The sequence below is a fragment of the Camelus bactrianus genome, chromosome 22 (genome assembly GCF_048773025.1).
Source record: "Camelus bactrianus isolate YW-2024 breed Bactrian camel chromosome 22, ASM4877302v1, whole genome shotgun sequence".
NCBI classification, from domain to species: domain Eukaryota; kingdom Metazoa; phylum Chordata; class Mammalia; order Artiodactyla; family Camelidae; genus Camelus; species Camelus bactrianus.
In genome coordinates this window covers 26,874,134-26,890,139 of record NC_133560.1, presented here as the reverse complement: position 1 = coordinate 26,890,139, position 16,006 = coordinate 26,874,134, and the positions used below count along the sequence as shown (strand labels likewise).

The 16,006-nt window shown below is 61.8% G+C and overlaps 1 protein-coding gene across 5 annotated transcripts; it reads left to right on the top strand.

The window, feature by feature from the left end:
• Positions 1 to 347: 347 nt before the first annotated feature.
• CAMSAP3 (calmodulin regulated spectrin associated protein family member 3) lies at positions 348 to 14,797 on the top strand. 5 transcript variants are annotated; one of them, XM_074350915.1, is made up of 19 exons: positions 348 to 616; positions 5,664 to 5,917; positions 6,170 to 6,292; positions 6,380 to 6,475; positions 6,660 to 6,692; positions 7,587 to 7,634; positions 7,891 to 8,029; positions 8,614 to 8,753; positions 8,840 to 8,933; positions 9,015 to 9,069; positions 9,211 to 9,284; positions 9,601 to 9,670; positions 9,817 to 11,221; positions 12,541 to 12,680; positions 12,763 to 13,070; positions 13,391 to 13,487; positions 13,837 to 13,949; positions 14,037 to 14,155; positions 14,239 to 14,797. In XM_074350915.1, the coding sequence occupies exons 1-19, from the start codon at positions 469 to 471 to the stop codon at positions 14,542 to 14,544; spliced, it is 3,762 nt and encodes a 1,253-aa protein (XP_074207016.1). In that variant the 5' UTR covers positions 348 to 468; the 3' UTR covers positions 14,545 to 14,797. The 5 variants fall into 5 exon arrangements, with proteins under 5 accessions (XP_074207016.1, XP_074207012.1, XP_074207013.1 ...); XM_074350911.1 differs by having other exon boundaries at positions 9,766 to 11,221; XM_074350912.1 differs by lacking the exon at positions 6,660 to 6,692 and having other exon boundaries at positions 349 to 616; positions 9,766 to 11,221.
• The last annotated feature ends 1,209 nt before the right edge of the window (positions 14,798 to 16,006 follow it).

Below are 16,006 nucleotides of genomic sequence, written 5' to 3'. Positions count from 1 at the left end.
GGTGCACCCGCGTGCACGCTGCCTCCAGGCCGGGAATGACCGGCTCACACTCATATCGAAGGAAACACACTCGGGCCGGCACACACGCCCGCAAGCAGAGGGTCCCTCATCCTCCCCGGTGCGCGCGCGCACACGCGCACACACGCACGCGCGCACACACATGCCTCCGCAGCCTTCCCCGCCACCACCGCAGTCTGGGCCCGCCCCACCCTGCGGCGAGGGGAGAGGCGAGGCGAGGGGACCCTGTCGGGGGCCAGGGCCGGGGGCGGGGCGCACCTGGGCTCCGCCCCGGGGCGGGACCGACGCTGCGTCGTGAGCGCGAGCGGCCGCACCTGGCTCGGCGGCGGCGTTGGTGGTGGCGGCGGCGGCGGCGGCGGCGGCGGAGGCGGCGGGCCCGGTCCGGGTGCGAGCGCGGCGCAGCCCAGCCCGAGCGAGCGCGGAGCCGGTGCCCGCAGCCCCGGCGCCGCCATGGTGGAGGCGGCGCCCCCCGGGCCCGGGCCGCTGCGGAGGACCTTCCTGGTTCCTGAGATCAAGTCCCTGGACCAGTACGATTTCTCGCGGGCCAAGGCTGCAGCTAGCCTGGCGTGGGTGCTGCGGACCGCGTTCGGGGGCGCAGGTACCGGGCCGAGGGTTGGGGGGGGCGGCAGGTGCGGGGGGCGGGGCGCCACGCCGGGGAGGCCGGGGCCGTGGGAACAATAGCGCCGGCCGCCGGGGGTCCCCGGGCCCAGGCCGCTGCGCGCCGGGCCTCTGGGCTTCCTGCTCCGCCCGGGCCCTGGACTTTGCCCGCCCGGCTGCGGGAGCGCGGTGGGGGTGGGGCCGCCGGCCCGGCCTCTCGCTGGGACCCGGGCGTACCGGCCCCCAGGTGAGCCACGCAGGGTCTGCGGGCCGGTGGTGTCTCCCGGTGCGGGCCTTGCCTGGCACGCCCTCCCCCTCTTAACACACATCACGCGCCCGCGAGGACCCCCGCCCACGTCCAGGACCCCTGACACACACCTCGCGTCCGCCCTGCCTGCGCTGCGGGCGGCGAGGGGAACTCCGGGAACCCCCCCTCTTTGGCCTCCATGGCTCCGGCCAGCGGCTGGCAGCTGTGACTTATTGCCCCATTTTGCCTAGGAGGCGGGCGAGCCCAGGAGAAGGGAAATGGCTTATCCAAGATCGTCAGGGATGGGGGCCCAGGTGCAGGGCCTTCTCCCGGTTCCTCCCCCAGGCCCACACGTGTGAACTCGGGCCACCCCAGAGGCCAGGATGCGGGTGGGTCCCTAGGATATTCCAGGCCCTGGGCAGGCTCAGTCATGGCCCCATGCCAGAGCTGGGAGCCAGGGCCTGGCCATGGGGAAGACGAGTTAATTAAGGTTTGGGCCTTCAGGGGGGACGCCCTACCTTCCCACTGGTCCTTCCCACTGCTCTTGGCACCAGCTGGGCACAGCCCATCCCCCCTTCCGTGGCCTTCCCAGATCAACCTGTTCTGGGTGTGGGTCTTGGTGACAGCTGTCCGTCTCCTGGTTCCGCCCTAGCCTGTCTCTCCCAATCTCTTTCCCTGCACCCTCCCATTGCAGAGCCCACTCTGAGGCCCACTTACCCCCAAGGAGGAAGAGAGGGGATGAGTGGAGAGAAACCCAGATCTGCCCCAGTCCCTCATATCCCAGGTTATGAGGCCACAGAGGACTCAGCTTTGGGAGTTTTGGGGTTTGAATCCAAGCTCCACCAGGATGTGGATGAATTATCTAAGCTTCTGTCTACGCCTCTGTAAAAGATGGCATTTGTTCATTTATTTATCCATTTCACAAATGTCCAGGAGGCATCCACTAAAGGCCAGGACAGTGCTGGGGTGATTGGGGTCCCAGTACCTTCCTCACAAGGTTTCTTGAGAGAAACTGACTGCAGAATTCTTCCCACTGTGTCTGGAACACAGTACACGCTACGTGGATCTCGCTATGCTGCTGCTGTGATTGGTGGTTTTTTTTTTATTATTAATAATTACATTCATCCATCCTGGCCAGGGGACAGAACTGAAATTAACATTCCATTTTGCAGAAAGACAAGTGAGGTCCCCTGAGGAGGTGCCCTGACTCACCCACTTCTATTTTCACTGACCCAGCTCCCTGTGTTGTGTGACATCCTCTCTGAGGTTCAAGTTCAATCTGCCCCCCACCCATTTTTCTATGCACAGAGGGGGATTGAGGAAGGTGGGACACCCAGAGAAGGAAGTGGGGAGCAGAGCGCTGCTTGGTTCATGAACTCTGGGACTCTTCACTGATGCCTGTTGAGTGCTGGGCCAGTGCCAGGCACTCAGGATAGAGAGGATGGGGATGGACTCCGGAGAGAGGGGGATGGGACTTGAAACCAGATCTTTGCACTTAGAGTGACAAAGTCTGTGATGTAGAGGCGGTTAGCGCAGGGGCCCAGGGGAGGAAATCCCTGAAATCTTCCAGGGAGAGGAGGAGAAGGGAAGGCTCCTAAGAGGAGGGAGCATTTGAACTTTGAAGGGTGTGTAGGAGTTTGCTAGGGGGAGAAGACCACGCACAGACCTGGGGTGTGGACCAACAGGGAGTTCTCCGAGAAGATTGTGCGGGTCCTCATGGTGGCCGGGAGAGCAGGGAGTTGAGGGAGGCTGGGGAGACTGAGGAGGCCCTCTCAGGCTGTGGATGGGGATCCGAGGGCACTGGGGAGCCACAGAAGGTGTTTGAGGACTGACAAGATGAGATCGGATCGTGCAGTTGCCTGGGGGGAATAGTGGCTGGAGGGAGGGAGTCCTGGTGGCCCCAGGGCACAGGTGTGAGGATGCTGGGCAGGAATGCAGCGGGGGAGGCGCTCTGCAGAATTCTAGCTCAGAGATAAGAAAGGGTACCATCTTTCAGTGAGTTTGGGAAGCACCACGTGCAGTCCCTCATGCCTCCAGAGTTCATGAACTCTGGGACTCTTCACTGATGCCTGTTGAGTGTTGGGCCACTGCCAGGCACTCAGGCACTATGCGTGATGCATAGGGAACTAGGGTCCCGTCTGGCACCAGCGCCAACATTTACTAGCTGTGTAATCTTGGCCAAGTTATCTTAGCTCTCTGGGCCTTGGTTTTCTCATCTGTACAATGGATAAGAATACGTCTCGTAAGGAGCCAATGACAAATGCGTGTGCGAGGTGTAGGGGTGTCACGAGAGCTGGCTGTGCTTTAGCCATGCTGCCCAGTACGGTAACCACGCGGGCTACATGGCTGGTCTGAACTTCGAGGAGCTGTAAATGTAGAATACACGGTGGCTTCTGAAGGCTTGGTACAATAAAGAAAATGTAGAATAGCTCGTTAATAATGTTTTTATATTGGTTGCATGTTGAAATGATAATATCTTGGATACACACTGGGTTAAAGATATTGCTAAGTTAATGTTACATGTTTGTACTTTTTTTTTTAATGGGGCTACTAGAAAATTTTAAACAGTCTGTGGCTCGCATCGTATTTCTGTCAGACAGTACTGGCCGACAATAGCAGGTGCTCAGTATACGTTTTACAGTGGAGAGCGGTGAATGGCAACTGAGGATGAGTTTGCCTCTTAGGGGACATTTGGCAGTGTCTGGAGACATTTTTGGTTGTCACTGCTTGGGAGGAGGGGGCTTAGCATCTAGTGAGGAGACACCAGAGATTCTGCTAAACATCTTACAGCGCACAGGGCAGCACTCCCCCTCCACCCCACCCCACCAATTCCCCGTACCCCTAGTCCCACTGAACACAAAATTATCCAGCCCCGGTCGTCACTTGCGCCGAGGCAGAGACATCCTCGTACAAGTCAGTATTTGATAAACATTAGCTATTGGTAGCTCTAGCTCAAGTTGTTGCCTCCAAGGCCCTGACAAGTCCTGCAGGAAAGAGACTTGTTTAATTTTGCTGATGGGAGCAGGAAACGACCAGGGGCTGGAGAGAGAGGGAGGGAGGAGCGTTTGGCTTCGGGGATGCCAGAAGTTGAAACCAGCTGACTGACTGGATGCTGGAGTGGGGAGAGTGAAGGATGGCGATCTCTCACGGGCGATGGGGACAGAGAGAGAAAGAGCAGGCAAGATGCTCAGGATTACGGGTGATGTACAAAGGGCAGTGGGACACACTGCCTGGGCTACAGCAGGTGGCAGCGCTCAGATGGCCATGGAAGCCATCACAGTGGCAGGGGGCCTGTCTATTGACAAGGCTGCTGGGACAGTGCTGTCAGGAGCCTGGCATTGAAGAGGCATATGGGGTGGAGGCCCAGCTTGAGTGGTGGGAGAGAGAAAACGATGGGATGCTGGGAGACGCCAGGGGGAGGAAGGCTTCTGGAAGAAGGAGGTGCTCGGCTGGGAGCCCAAGGGAGATAGTGGGCGTTGGAAGGCCCCAGCCGGCCTTGGGGAAGCTGGAGCTAGGAGGTCAGGGGCAGATCAGGAAGGTTGGGGTGGGGGTAGGGTGGCAGGACAGGGAACCTGCAGAACTCTTCTTTCTGAGCTGAGAGGGGCAGCGAGACCAACTCTACTCAGGGGATGGGAGTTCTGTGGGAAAGTCACATGTGATATTAGGGGGTGGGGAAAGAGTGGGAGGCGGCAGGCAGGGGCTGAAGGCAGGGATGCCCGGGTCATTGTAGGTGAGGGCATGGGCCTCTGAGGAGCATTGCTGTGAAGACAGACACCTGAGAAAGGCTTGGCACGTCATGTTCAAATATTTTTAAGCAACACACTCAGACCCCAGTATACAAAGCAGCAACCCATGAAGGCCGACTCACCCACACTGGCCTCAGTCACCTCCTCCTCTATGTCCCGGATCTTCCTTCTGCCCAGATCAGCTTGTTCTGATTTTTCTCCTCCCCACCCTTGGGTCCTACTTGGTTGGGGCTCTGCCCCCGCCGCCCCCTCCTTCCCTCCACATGGGGCCTCCTCAGGCCTCTTCCTGCCCTGTCACTCTATTTCAGATGAGGGAGGAGGCAGGGTTTTCGTGGTTGCTTCTAAGCCCAGCCCCTCCTGTACCCCCGTCTTTCCCCTCACATGGACGGAGCCCTGGTGCTTCTCTCCCCCCACCCCTGCTCCCTTCAGGCACCAGGTTCAGATCCCCCCCAAGATGTCTGCAATCTGTCCACCTCCCCCATTCCATGCCCTGATAGCCAGCTCCCCACTCCACAGCTCATCCCACCCCAGCGTCCAGGCTGAGAGAGGGTATAGTCTGCTTAAGGCCTGGGTTTGAATCCCAGTCCCAGCGTTGAGCTGTTTGGCCTTAAGCAGGTTACTTTCCTTCTTAGTGCCTAGGTTTCCTCATCTGTAAAGCCGAGGTACCGCTTGTGCCCAGGCTGCTTCTTCCTAGGGCTATTGTATGGCAAACCGGCTCCCCGTGAGTGGTGTGGGGCACCCTAGGGGACCGATTAAGCGGTATTGTCTTTGTTATAGTCCTGAGGTGAGGGGAGAGGGGTGGTGACAAGGGCCTGCCCATCTGGCCTCCGCGCCCCCTCCCCTCCGGGTCCGGGAGCCTGCCATCTCCCCGCGGCGTCGTGCTCTCCCACCTGCTCACCTTAGAGGTGCAGAGCCCCCCTCCTGGAACACCGGCACCCCTCCCTCAGGCAGACTCCCCTACTCGCCCGTCCTGCTCCCCTCCCCTTAACTGAGGCCTGTGATGGTGTGTGTGGAGGAGGGTTGTGCCGGTGGCCCTGACCCTCCGTTACCCGCAGAGCATGTGCCCTCGGAGCTGTGGGAGCCCTTCTACACCGACCAGTACGCGCAGGAGCACGTGAAGCCCCCGGTGACGCGGCTGCTGCTCTCGGCCGAGCTGTACTGCCGGGCCTGGCGCCAGGCGCTGCCGCAGCTCGAGACACCCCCCAGCCCCTCTGCGCTGCTGGCCCTGCTGGCTCGGAGGGGCACGGTGCCCGCGCTGCCTGAGCGCCCCGTGCAGGAGGCCGACCTGAAGCACCAGCCTATCCTCATGGTAGGCCCCGCCCCTGCCCATTCAGCCCCGCCCACCAGGTCTGGCCCCTCCCTCCAAGCCTGGTTCTGCCCCGAAGGTGGTACTCTGGACCCCAGGTCTTGCCTACATGGTCCACCAGGTCCCAAGGCCTAGTTTGTGACCTCAAAGCCTGGCCCTTCCACTGCGAGCCCCTCCCAGCTCCGGGTTCTTGGGAGGCGGAGGGGAGCCTCCAGCCCCATCTCCGGTCTCACCCTTCAGCCCTTGCCCCCACAGGGAGCCCACCTAGCTGTCATTGATGCCCTCATGGTTGCCTTCGCCTTCGAGTGGACAAAGACACTGCCTGGTCCCTTGGCCCTGGCCAGCTTGGAGCACAAGCTTCTTTTCTGGGTGGACACGGTAGGTAGGGTTGGGCGAGACAGGCCAGCAGAGGGGGAGGCCAGGATCGCCCAGACATTGAAGCACTGACCTCTCCCTGCTCCGCAGACCATCCGGCGGCTGCAGGAGAAGACAGAGCAGGAAGCTGCCCAGAGAGCATCCCCCGTGGCCCCTGCAGATGGGGTGGCCCCAGCCCAGCCCTCGGTGAGGCTGGGGCAATGGATGGGCAGAAAGAAGGGCAGACCCTTGAGGGCTGGGTGACAGGGTGGGGCTGCACCTCGAGGCCATTCCTGCACTGGGGGCTGGAGGTGACTCTGTCTCTCTCTCTCCCTGTACCCTTTCCCCTCTGCCCGCTCCCGCCACTCTCCCTCTGTCTCTGTGGCATCAGTGCCCCACACGCTGGTACTGGAAGCTGGTTCCTGTAAGTGGGGCCATCTCTCTGCCCCGTCTGCCTGCCCTGCTGGTCGCTCTGTCTGTCTGTGTGTCTGTTTCTGCCTGCCTGTCCTGCTCCCTCTCCTACCTCCCCTCAGATGTGAGCAAAGGAAGTGGGGCCCCAGCCCTGAGGGGCAGAGAGAAACCCTCTGGGGACCACAGGAAAAGGGGAATGTGCTGTTAACCAAGAGGACAGACTTCTCTGCGGTTACCTGACAGGGATGACCCTCCCCTCCCGTGAATCAGGAGGGCAGAACACCCTCAGCTTGTCCGCCTGAGCTGAGGCGGGGAGACCTCTGCTGCTTCTGAAGGGAGGCCCCCAGCCCACCAGACACATGGATCTTGAGCCCACCAGGCAGGGCACATGGGGATCCCGCTAGCCAAGAGGAAGACCTTCAAACCCAAAAGAGGGTAGAAGAACCTTCCAGAGACTCCAGCTTCCCTAAAAACAGCTCCCAGCTCCCAGATTTGGGGGGAGGGAATGTCCATCCCTGATGTGCAGTGAGGGGGGTGCCTACTGCAGGTGGGGTGAGGCTTTGGGCTGAAGTCCCTGCCTTTGCTCACTTCAGGGTCTCCTCCCCCAACCGTGGGGGCCTGGGATGGGGGTTCCTCTCCTTTGCCTACCTGCTTTCTCTGCATCCCCTTCCCCAGCTGGGGCCTGGGTCTTTTGGGGGGAGAGGAATCCCTGCATGAGAGGCTGCTCTGTGGGGTCCCTCCAGGCTGGGAGGAGCTGGGGTCCCCAAAGCCGGCCAGAGCCCAGTCGGAGCTGGATGGCCAGGGCTCAGGATGGGGTCAGGGCTCTCTCCCCCTGGAGGTGCGCTTGGGGGCCCAGCAAGTCAGCACCCCTCCTGCCCTGCTGACAGCTGCTCCTCTCCCCCCCCAGCACGCAATTGCCTTCTGTTTGAAGGAGTCGGGGAGCAAACCCCCCATGGTAACGTATCCCCCGCCCCAGGGTCCCAGGAGTCCCTGCCCTCAGCCCCTGCTGCTGGCCTGGCTGCTCGCAGACACCTCCTCTGCCTCTTGCTGCTGCCCTTCCCCTGCTCCAAGCTGGCCCCCCACTCTGGCTCTGGGACCCCCCGGCTTCACGCCCCCTCGTGGCGGAAACCCTAGGCCTCCCCATCCAGCCTGCATGACTGCTGACCTAGAGGCCAGCCTGACCCCTGACCTGACCCAACTCCCACCCACAGATCCGATATCGCAAGGACCGGGCCGTGGCCCGACGAGCCCCCTGCTTTCCGACCGTGACCAGCCTCCAGGACCTGGCAAGTGGGGCTGCACTGGCCGCCACAATCCACTGCTACTGTCCCCAGCTCTTACGACTCGAGGGTGAGTGAATGGGCCTGAGCCAGCCCCTGTCCTAGGCGTTGGCCTCTGTCCCTGGAGTAGTGCAGTGATTATGAGTACAGTTCCGAGAATTGGCAGACCTGGGTTTGAACCTCTCTTCCCCTAATTAGCTGCGTGACCTTTCACAAGTGTCTAAACCTCTCTGTGCTTCATACAATTCATTCCTGCAGCAAGTATTGATAGAGTGCGAACTGTGTGCCAGATCCTGTTTTAGGCAGCAGAGGTCCAGCCAGAACAATACAGACATGCTCCTGACCTCAGGCTACTCACGGCCTAGCTGGGCGAGAAAGACAATAAATTCATCTAGAGGAGAGTTCTGGATGTTGGGTGGGCAAGAAAAGCTTTTGGAGTTGAGTTCTTTGGAGACTAGCGCTCCAGGCGGTGGGAAGAACAGACGCAGAGGCTTGAGGAAAGCCCTCTCACAGTGGCCACCTTGTGAAGGGGGCCCAGCACAAGGCCCTGCTCTTAGGCAGTCCTCCATGGGTGCTGGCTGCTGGGCCCTCGCTTCCCCGGGGCCCCGTCCTCCTTCCCTTAGAGTTGGGGACCCAGGCATCCTGTCCCTACAGAGGTGTGCCTCAAGGACCCCATGTCTGTGGCGGATAGCCTGTACAACCTCCAGCTGGTGCAGGATTTCTGTGCCTCCCGCCTTCCTCGGGGCTGCCCACTGTCTCTTGAGGACCTGCTTTATGTCCCACCGCCCCTCAAGGTAAGGCCATCTTGGGGCCCCGTGGGTAAAGGCGGGGGTCCAGGGCTGTGGGGGTCCTGTTGGCTGACCCTGCCTTCCACCTCCAGATCAACCTGATGGTGCTGCTAGCAGAGATGTTCATGTGCTTTGAGGTGCTGAAACCCGACTTTGTGCAGGTCAAAGATCTGCCTGATGGTCATGGTGAGGCCTGGCCCCAGGTTCTGGGCTAGGGGGCTGGGAGGGGAGGCCAAGCCCTGCCTGACCCTCCCCTCTGTGCTGCAGCTGCCTCCCCGAGGGCCACAGAGGCCTCTCCCCCTCAGAACACCAGCGGCAGCAGGTATGGTTCCCAGATTGGTTTGAGGCTGCGTGGCTGGGACGGGCTCCTCCTCCCGCTGGGACGAGGGCAGGGGGATGCTCTGGTCTCTACTCCCGGGAGAAGAGGGGTGGGAGCCTTTGACTGATGCTCATCTCTTGGCAGTTCTCCTGTCTTCAACTTCCGCCACCCACTTCTGTCACCCGGCGGCCCCCAGTCCCCACTCCGTGGATCCACAGGTGAGGGCAGGGGGATGGCTTGTCACTGGAGACCCCCACCCAAAGACTGCCCCAGCTGACCTCTTGCTGTCTCTCATGAGTCCTCCATTGGGTCCCGCTGGCACCTGAATGACTCCTTGGTGATACTCATTGACCCCCACAGTGACCTCCCCAGTGGCTCAACAGAACCCCCTAGTGACACCAAATGGCCCCCAGCTATCCATTCACATAATGACACATCAGTGACTTACCCATTGACACCCCATGGCTGACCCCACCCAGGGTCCCCAGTGACCCCATAGTGACCACTGCCTGACTACTCCTCACCCACCCCTAGGCTCACTGAAGTCCTCCCCGTCCATGTCCCACATGGAGGCACTCGGGAAGGCCTGGAACCGTCAGCTAAGGTGAGCACCTCACAGGGGCCCGGGTGTTGGAGCAGGTGGGGTTAGGGTGGGATTCAGCTTGTCCCAGGGGCTGACCCCTCCCTCTGGCCGCCCAGCCGTCCCCTTTCCCAGGCTGTGTCGTTCAGCACCCCCTTTGGCCTGGACAGCGACGTGGATGTTGTCATGGGAGACCCTGTCCTGCTCCGCTCGGTCAGCTCAGACAGCCTGGGCCCCCCACGCTCCGTGCCAGCCCGGACCCCTGCCCAGCCATCCCCGGAGACTGGTGACCTGCCCACCATTGAGGAGGCCCTGCAGATCATCCACAGTGCCGAGCCCCGGCTGCTCCCGGATGGGGCTGCTGACGGCAGCTTCTACCTCCACTCCCCTGAGGGGTCCTCCAAACTGCCGCTGGCTTCCCCCTACCCACCCGAGGGATCCTCAAAACCACTGCCTGATGGGCCCACCAAAGCACCTGCCTACTTGCCCCACCCTGAGGGCCCCTCAAAGCCATCTCCCTGCCTGGCGGGGGAGGTATCAAAACCTCCAGCCCTGCCTGAGGGCTCCCCGAAAGCAGCGGCTTCGTCCCCCGCAGCCAGCAACTCTGAAGTGAAGATGACCAGCTTTGCTGAACGCAAGAAGCAGCTGGTGAAGGCCGAGGCTGAGGCAGGGTCTCCGGCGGCCACTCCAGTGGCACCAGAGGCCCTGAGCTCAGAGATGAGTGAGCTTGGAGCCCGACTGGAGGAGAAACGCCGGGCCATAGAGGCTCAGAAGCGACGGATTGAGGCCATCTTTGCCAAGCACCGCCAGCGACTGGGCAAGAACGCTTTCCTGCAGGTGCAGCCACGGGAGGCCGGCGGGGAGGCGGAGGCTGAGCCAGGCCTGGCTCCTGGTGGGGAGCGGCCGGCAGGCGAGGGCCAGGGTGAGCCGTCCCCACGGCCGAAGGCAGTGACCTTCTCGCCTGAACTGGGCCCGGTGCCCCCCGAAGGGCTGGGGGACTATAACCGGGCAGTCAGCAAGCTGAGTGCAGCGCTGAGCTCACTGCAACGGGACATGCAGAGGCTCACGGACCAGCAGCAGCGGCTCCTGGCCCCACCCGAGGCCTCAGGGCCTGCTCCACCTCCCGCTGCGTGGGTCATCCCTGGTCCCACATCGGGTCCCAAAGCCGCGTCCCCCAGCCCCGCCCGGCGCACCCCAGCCACCCGGCGCAGCCCCGGGCCTGGCCCCAGCCCAACACCCCGTAGCCCGAAACACGCACGGCCAGCGGAGTTGCGGCTGGCGCCCCTGACGAGGGTGCTCACGCCTCCCCACGATGTGGACAGCCTCCCCCACTTGCGCAAGTTCTCGCCGAGTCAGGTGCCTGTGCAGACACGCTCCTCTATCCTCCTGACCGAGGGGCCGCCTCCCGAGGAGCCCGCAGCCCGGCCTGGCCTCATCGAGATACCGCTGGGCAGCCTGGAAGAGCCCACGGCTGAGGACGAGGGGGACGGGAGCCCCCCTGGTGCTGAGGATTCCTTAGAAGAAGAGGCATCTTCAGAGGGAGAGCCCAGAGCTGGGCTGGGATTCTTCTACAAGGTGAGAGTCACCTGAGCAGGTGGGGGAGGGGTCAGGTGGGTAGATGGGTGGATGGTCAGGGAGGGGGAGGTGTGTGGACAGCTGGTCACCTGGATAGGACTTTTCCAATGGATGGACAAATGGAGCTGGTGGAGGAGCCACAGGTGGACAGGTGGTTAGCCGGGTGGGAGTGGGCAGACAGACAAGGTGTGTGTGGCCAGATGGACACATAGATGGGGTGGGTGGATAGACAGAGGGAGAATGGGTGGGTAGACAGATGGACAGGGGTGGACAGATAGATGGGAGAGTGACAGCCAGGTGGACAGGAGTGAATAGATGGACAAACGGGGCTAGGGTCCTCCAGGGCATCCCCTCCCTCCTGCTCTCTCCTTCACCATCCTCCCCTGACCCGCCCCACCAGCATGGCCCCACCAGTCCCCCTTCCTGACTCTCCCATGTTCCATCACTCTTCTCCCTCCTCTTGGCACTCCTAGCTTGGCGACCACCCCACCACCTCTTACCTGGACACCTGCAATCCTGTCCTTGATTGGTCTCCACCGCCCACCCCTCACCACACCAATCCCTGGCCATTTCCAACTGAATAGTCAGCAAGATTTTTTTTTAAAAAAATGCAAATTGGGGTGGGGAGACGGTATAGCTCAGTGGTAGAGCGCATGCTTAGCAAGCACGAAGTCCTGGTTTTGATCCCCAGTACTGTTAAAATATAAATGCAGAATTCCCTTCTCCGCCAAACTTTTTAATGTAAATTAGACCTTGTCCTTCCTCTACTTAAAATACTTCTGTAGCTCCTCTTGGCTCTTAGAATAAAAGTCCTTCCCATGGCCTTAAGCTCAGCTCACCTCTGACCTCATCCTATGCTATCATCCCAGCCACACCGGCTTCCCTGCTGTTCTACACTGCCAGGCTTGTTCTGACCTCAGGGCCTTTGCATTTGCTGTTCCCCCTGCCCAGAACGCTCTCCTCACCGCTCACCCCAACCCTGTTCAGTTCTTCTCTTCATTCTCCAAGGTTGCTTCCTCCAGGAAGCCTCTCTTGGTGTCCCTAGGCTAGGATAGGTCCCTGCCCATGGTGTAAGCTGATCACAGCTTTTGCTAGTGTTCACCACTGTTGGTGTGATATGTGATCATCTTCTCCACTGGGTTAAGTGTTTTGTGTGCCCAGAACCCAGCATGGGGCTATGCACAAAGCCAGTGCTAACCAAATGCCTTCAGATCGATTACAAAAACTAAAGGATAGGTGAGTGGCTGGCAGGCTGGGTCAACAGTTCAGACTCCAGCCAAACCAGGGGAGGGACAGCTGGACTTGGTGCCTGCCCCCAGGATGAAGACAAGCCCGAAGACGAGATGGCCCAGAAACGAGCTAGCCTGCTGGAGCGGCAGCAGCGGCGGGCGGAGGAAGCACGGCGGCGGAAGCAGTGGCAGGAGGCCGAGAGGGAGCAGCGGAGGGAGGAGGCGGCGAGGTGAGGCCAGGCCCAGTCTGGGGACCCCTGCCACCAGTGACCCTGTGACCTATCTGACTGCTTCAATTCCCTTGCTCTGCAGGCTGGCCCAGGAGGAGGTGGCCCCCAGCCCCCCAGCCCCTGCAGCTCCGACGGCCCCTGCAGCAACCCCAGCCCCTGCTGCCCGCACCTCGGCAGAGGAGGAGGTGGGCCCCCGGCGGGGGGAGTTCACGCGGCTCGAGTACGAACGCCGGGCCCAGCTGAAGCTGATGGATGACCTCGACAAGGTGCTGCGGCCCCGGGCTGCAGGGAGCGGGGGGCCAGGCCGGGGTGGACGGAGACCCCCCCGGCCACGCTCCGGTTGCTGTGATGACTCGGCCCTGGCTCGAAGCCCAGCCCGAGGCCTGCTGGGTGAGGCCCCCATGGTTACATGGGGAGGTGGGGGGTACATCTGCAGGGGTGCAGGGTAGGGGCCAGTATGTGGGCTCATGGGGGTCAAGACTTCCAAAAGGATGTGCAGGCTGCAGCGAGGTGAGGCTCACCGGGCAAACCCCTCCCGCACAGGTGGGGGGGGGAGGCCAGTCCCCATTGGGGCTGGGGCTGCACAGGGTGAGGGGCCTGGGCAGGGCTGGCCCCACATTCCCTCCACCACCTGCTAGGCAAGGCCTGCGGGCATCTGTAGAGGTTAGGGGACTTTGGGTGGGGCCTGACCAGACACCCTCCACTCCTAGGCTCTCGGCTCAGCAAAGTCTACTCCCAGTCCACCCTGTCACTGTCCACTGTGGCCAATGAGGCCAATAACCTCGGTGTGAAGAGGCCCACATCTCGGTGAGTTCGGCCTGGTGGGCAGGCGCCTGCGTTCCAGGTGGCCTGTGTGTGTGTGAGATGGAGCGCACAGACCTAGCAGTGTGACATGGCATGAGTGTATCTGCCACCAAAGGGATGAAAGGACGCATACCTGACAGGATCCGAGAACAGGCCTCTCTGCCTGAGTGTCCAGCGTGCCTGGGGCCGGGAGAGGGCACTGCGTGGACTTGGGGGCACATATGTACAACATACGTGTACATGTCCCACTGTGCCGTGTTCTGGGCTTGCCCTTCCCCAGTCCCACGGCATATGGGCCAGGAGGCTTCGTCCACCATTGACTGCACCCCTGTCCCACCTCTTCCCCCTGCAGGGCTCCATCTCCATCCGGCCTCATGTCCCCAAGCCGCCTGCCTGGTAGCCGTGACCGTGAGTGGGAGAACGGCAGCAACGCCTCCTCCCCCGCCTCGGTGCCCGAGTACACAGGTAGGTGGGGCTTTGGGGGACGAGCACCGGCCTGCCTGCAACACCCCACCCGCCACTATCATCCCAGCTGACCGCCCCGCCCCCTAGGGCCACGGCTGTATAAGGAGCCCAGCGCGAAGTCCAACAAGTTCATCATCCACAACGCCCTGTCACACTGCTGCCTGGCGGGCAAGGTGAACGAGCCGCAGAAGAACCGCATCCTCGAGGTGCGCCAGCGCCTGGGACGAGGGGGCCGGCGGGTAGGTCGGGGGCCCCCCGGGGCTGGCTAACCGCTCCCACCGCCCACCAGGAGATTGAGAAGAGCAAGGCCAACCACTTCCTGATCCTCTTCCGAGACTCGAGCTGCCAGTTCCGGGCCCTCTACACACTGTCGGGGGAGACAGAGGAGCTGTCGCGGCTGGCGGGCTACGGCCCCCGCACAGTCACGCCCGCCATGGTCGAGGGCATCTACAAGTACAACTCGGACCGCAAGCGCTTCACCCAGATCCCCGCCAAGACCATGTCCATGAGCGTGGACGCCTTCACCATCCAGGGACACCTCTGGCAGAGCAAGAAGCCCACTACTCCTAAGAAGGGCGGCAGCACCCCCAAATAGCCCTGGGTGGTCCGCAGGCCGGGCCCCGCGTGCTCCGGCCGCCGCCCTTCTGGAGGACAGCCTAGAGGACAGTCCATCGGTATTCCTGGGTCCTGTCTGTCCCCGGCCTTGTCTGGGTGGGGCTGGAGTCCCCACCCCCTAACTTCCGTCCCATCCTGCTGTGGGGGCTGAGCTGGGAGGTTCAGGGACTCAGGGCTCAGCTCAGTCCTCTGTCTGTCCTCCCCACCTTCTTGAATAAAGTAATTTAAAGAGAGCTCGACCATTGGCATCTCCCTGAGGAATCCAGCAACATCTCTGCCTAAGAGGGTTTTCCTACTAGCTGGCACTTTCTTGTCTCCTGTCAGCTTTTGAGCCTGCTCCAGCCTCTCCTCTGCCCCCTCAATGGCCTGGACACGGCTCCGGCCAAGGTCCAGCACTTCCCTGCCAGGGCCCCACGGCTGCTTCCCAGAAGCCTCTTAACTGACCTCCTGGGCACGTGAGGCCTCTGCCCAGCCCTCCCCGCCCCCACTGGCTTCATTTTCCTCCTCGGTGGCTGTTATTATTGGCCTCCCCTGGCATTTGGTCCTCGGCCAACTGCTAAACTTGATCTCTCCTCCAGCCACCTGCCTACGTTTCTAGGCTGGGTGACCGCCTCTGGGCCAGGGATTACTGTGTATCTCTCCTGAGCAACATGGCTCAGGGTCCGGTTGCCTCCCTGGCCGGACGTCTCATGTAGGAACTACGCCACAAGCTTGGGCCAGGCCCAGCTCCTGTCTCCCTGCAGCCTGGGAGCCGAACCAGCCTCCCAAACACCCAATCCTGCACGCTCCACTTCCTGGTGGCCTCTGTCTCACTCACTTCTCTCCGTCCCCGTGACCACCCCCCAGTCAGGCCAACGGCCTGGGCCTCCCAACATCCCCAGTCACCTCCTGCCACAAGCCGGTCCCCACAGCAGCTTGCCTGGCCTGTCAGGGCACAAATCTGATTAAGTCCCTGAATGCTGAAAATCCCTTAATAGTTTAGAGCCTGCTAATGGCTTCCCAGAGCTTAGGACTAAGGACCACACCCTGGCCGTGGCCCACAGCTGAGATCTGGCTCCTGGCCGCGGTCCAGAGAAATGCCTTGCTAAGACTGCGGAGCGGGTCGGGGCCTGCCTGCCTCCGATGCCCTCAGATCAGTCTCTTCCAGAGGGGAGGTGGGTGCCCTCGCCCAAGGAGAAAGGGTTTGTGGTGGGGAAGCCCAGTATCTCTACCTGCTGACAGGGAGGGAGGTGGAGCCGCCACCAGGCTCGGGGCCTCAGACGGCAGAGAGGCTGGCCTCTCAGAGTCCAGCACTGGCTCTGCGGGGCGAGGGTGGGGCGAGCGCTCTGGCCTGGAGCCCAGCTGCCCCACCTCCCACACCAGCCAATGGGGGGGGGGGTGCAGGGCGCCACTGAGCAGGCGATCCCTGCAGGCACCTGGGCAGCAGGAAGGAGGCTCAGACC

Coding starts and splice junctions, on each gene's coding strand:
- CAMSAP3 (XM_074350911.1), top strand. CDS start 469: ATGGTGGAGGCGGCGCCCCCCGGGCCCGGGCCGCTGCGGAGGACCTTC. Junction 7,635..7,890: donor CGGGGAGCAAACCCCCCATG/GTAACGTATCCC, acceptor TCCCACCCACAG/ATCCGATATCGCAAGGACCG. Junction 14,156..14,238: donor AGAAGAACCGCATCCTCGAG/GTGCGCCAGCGC, acceptor ACCGCCCACCAG/GAGATTGAGAAGAGCAAGGC.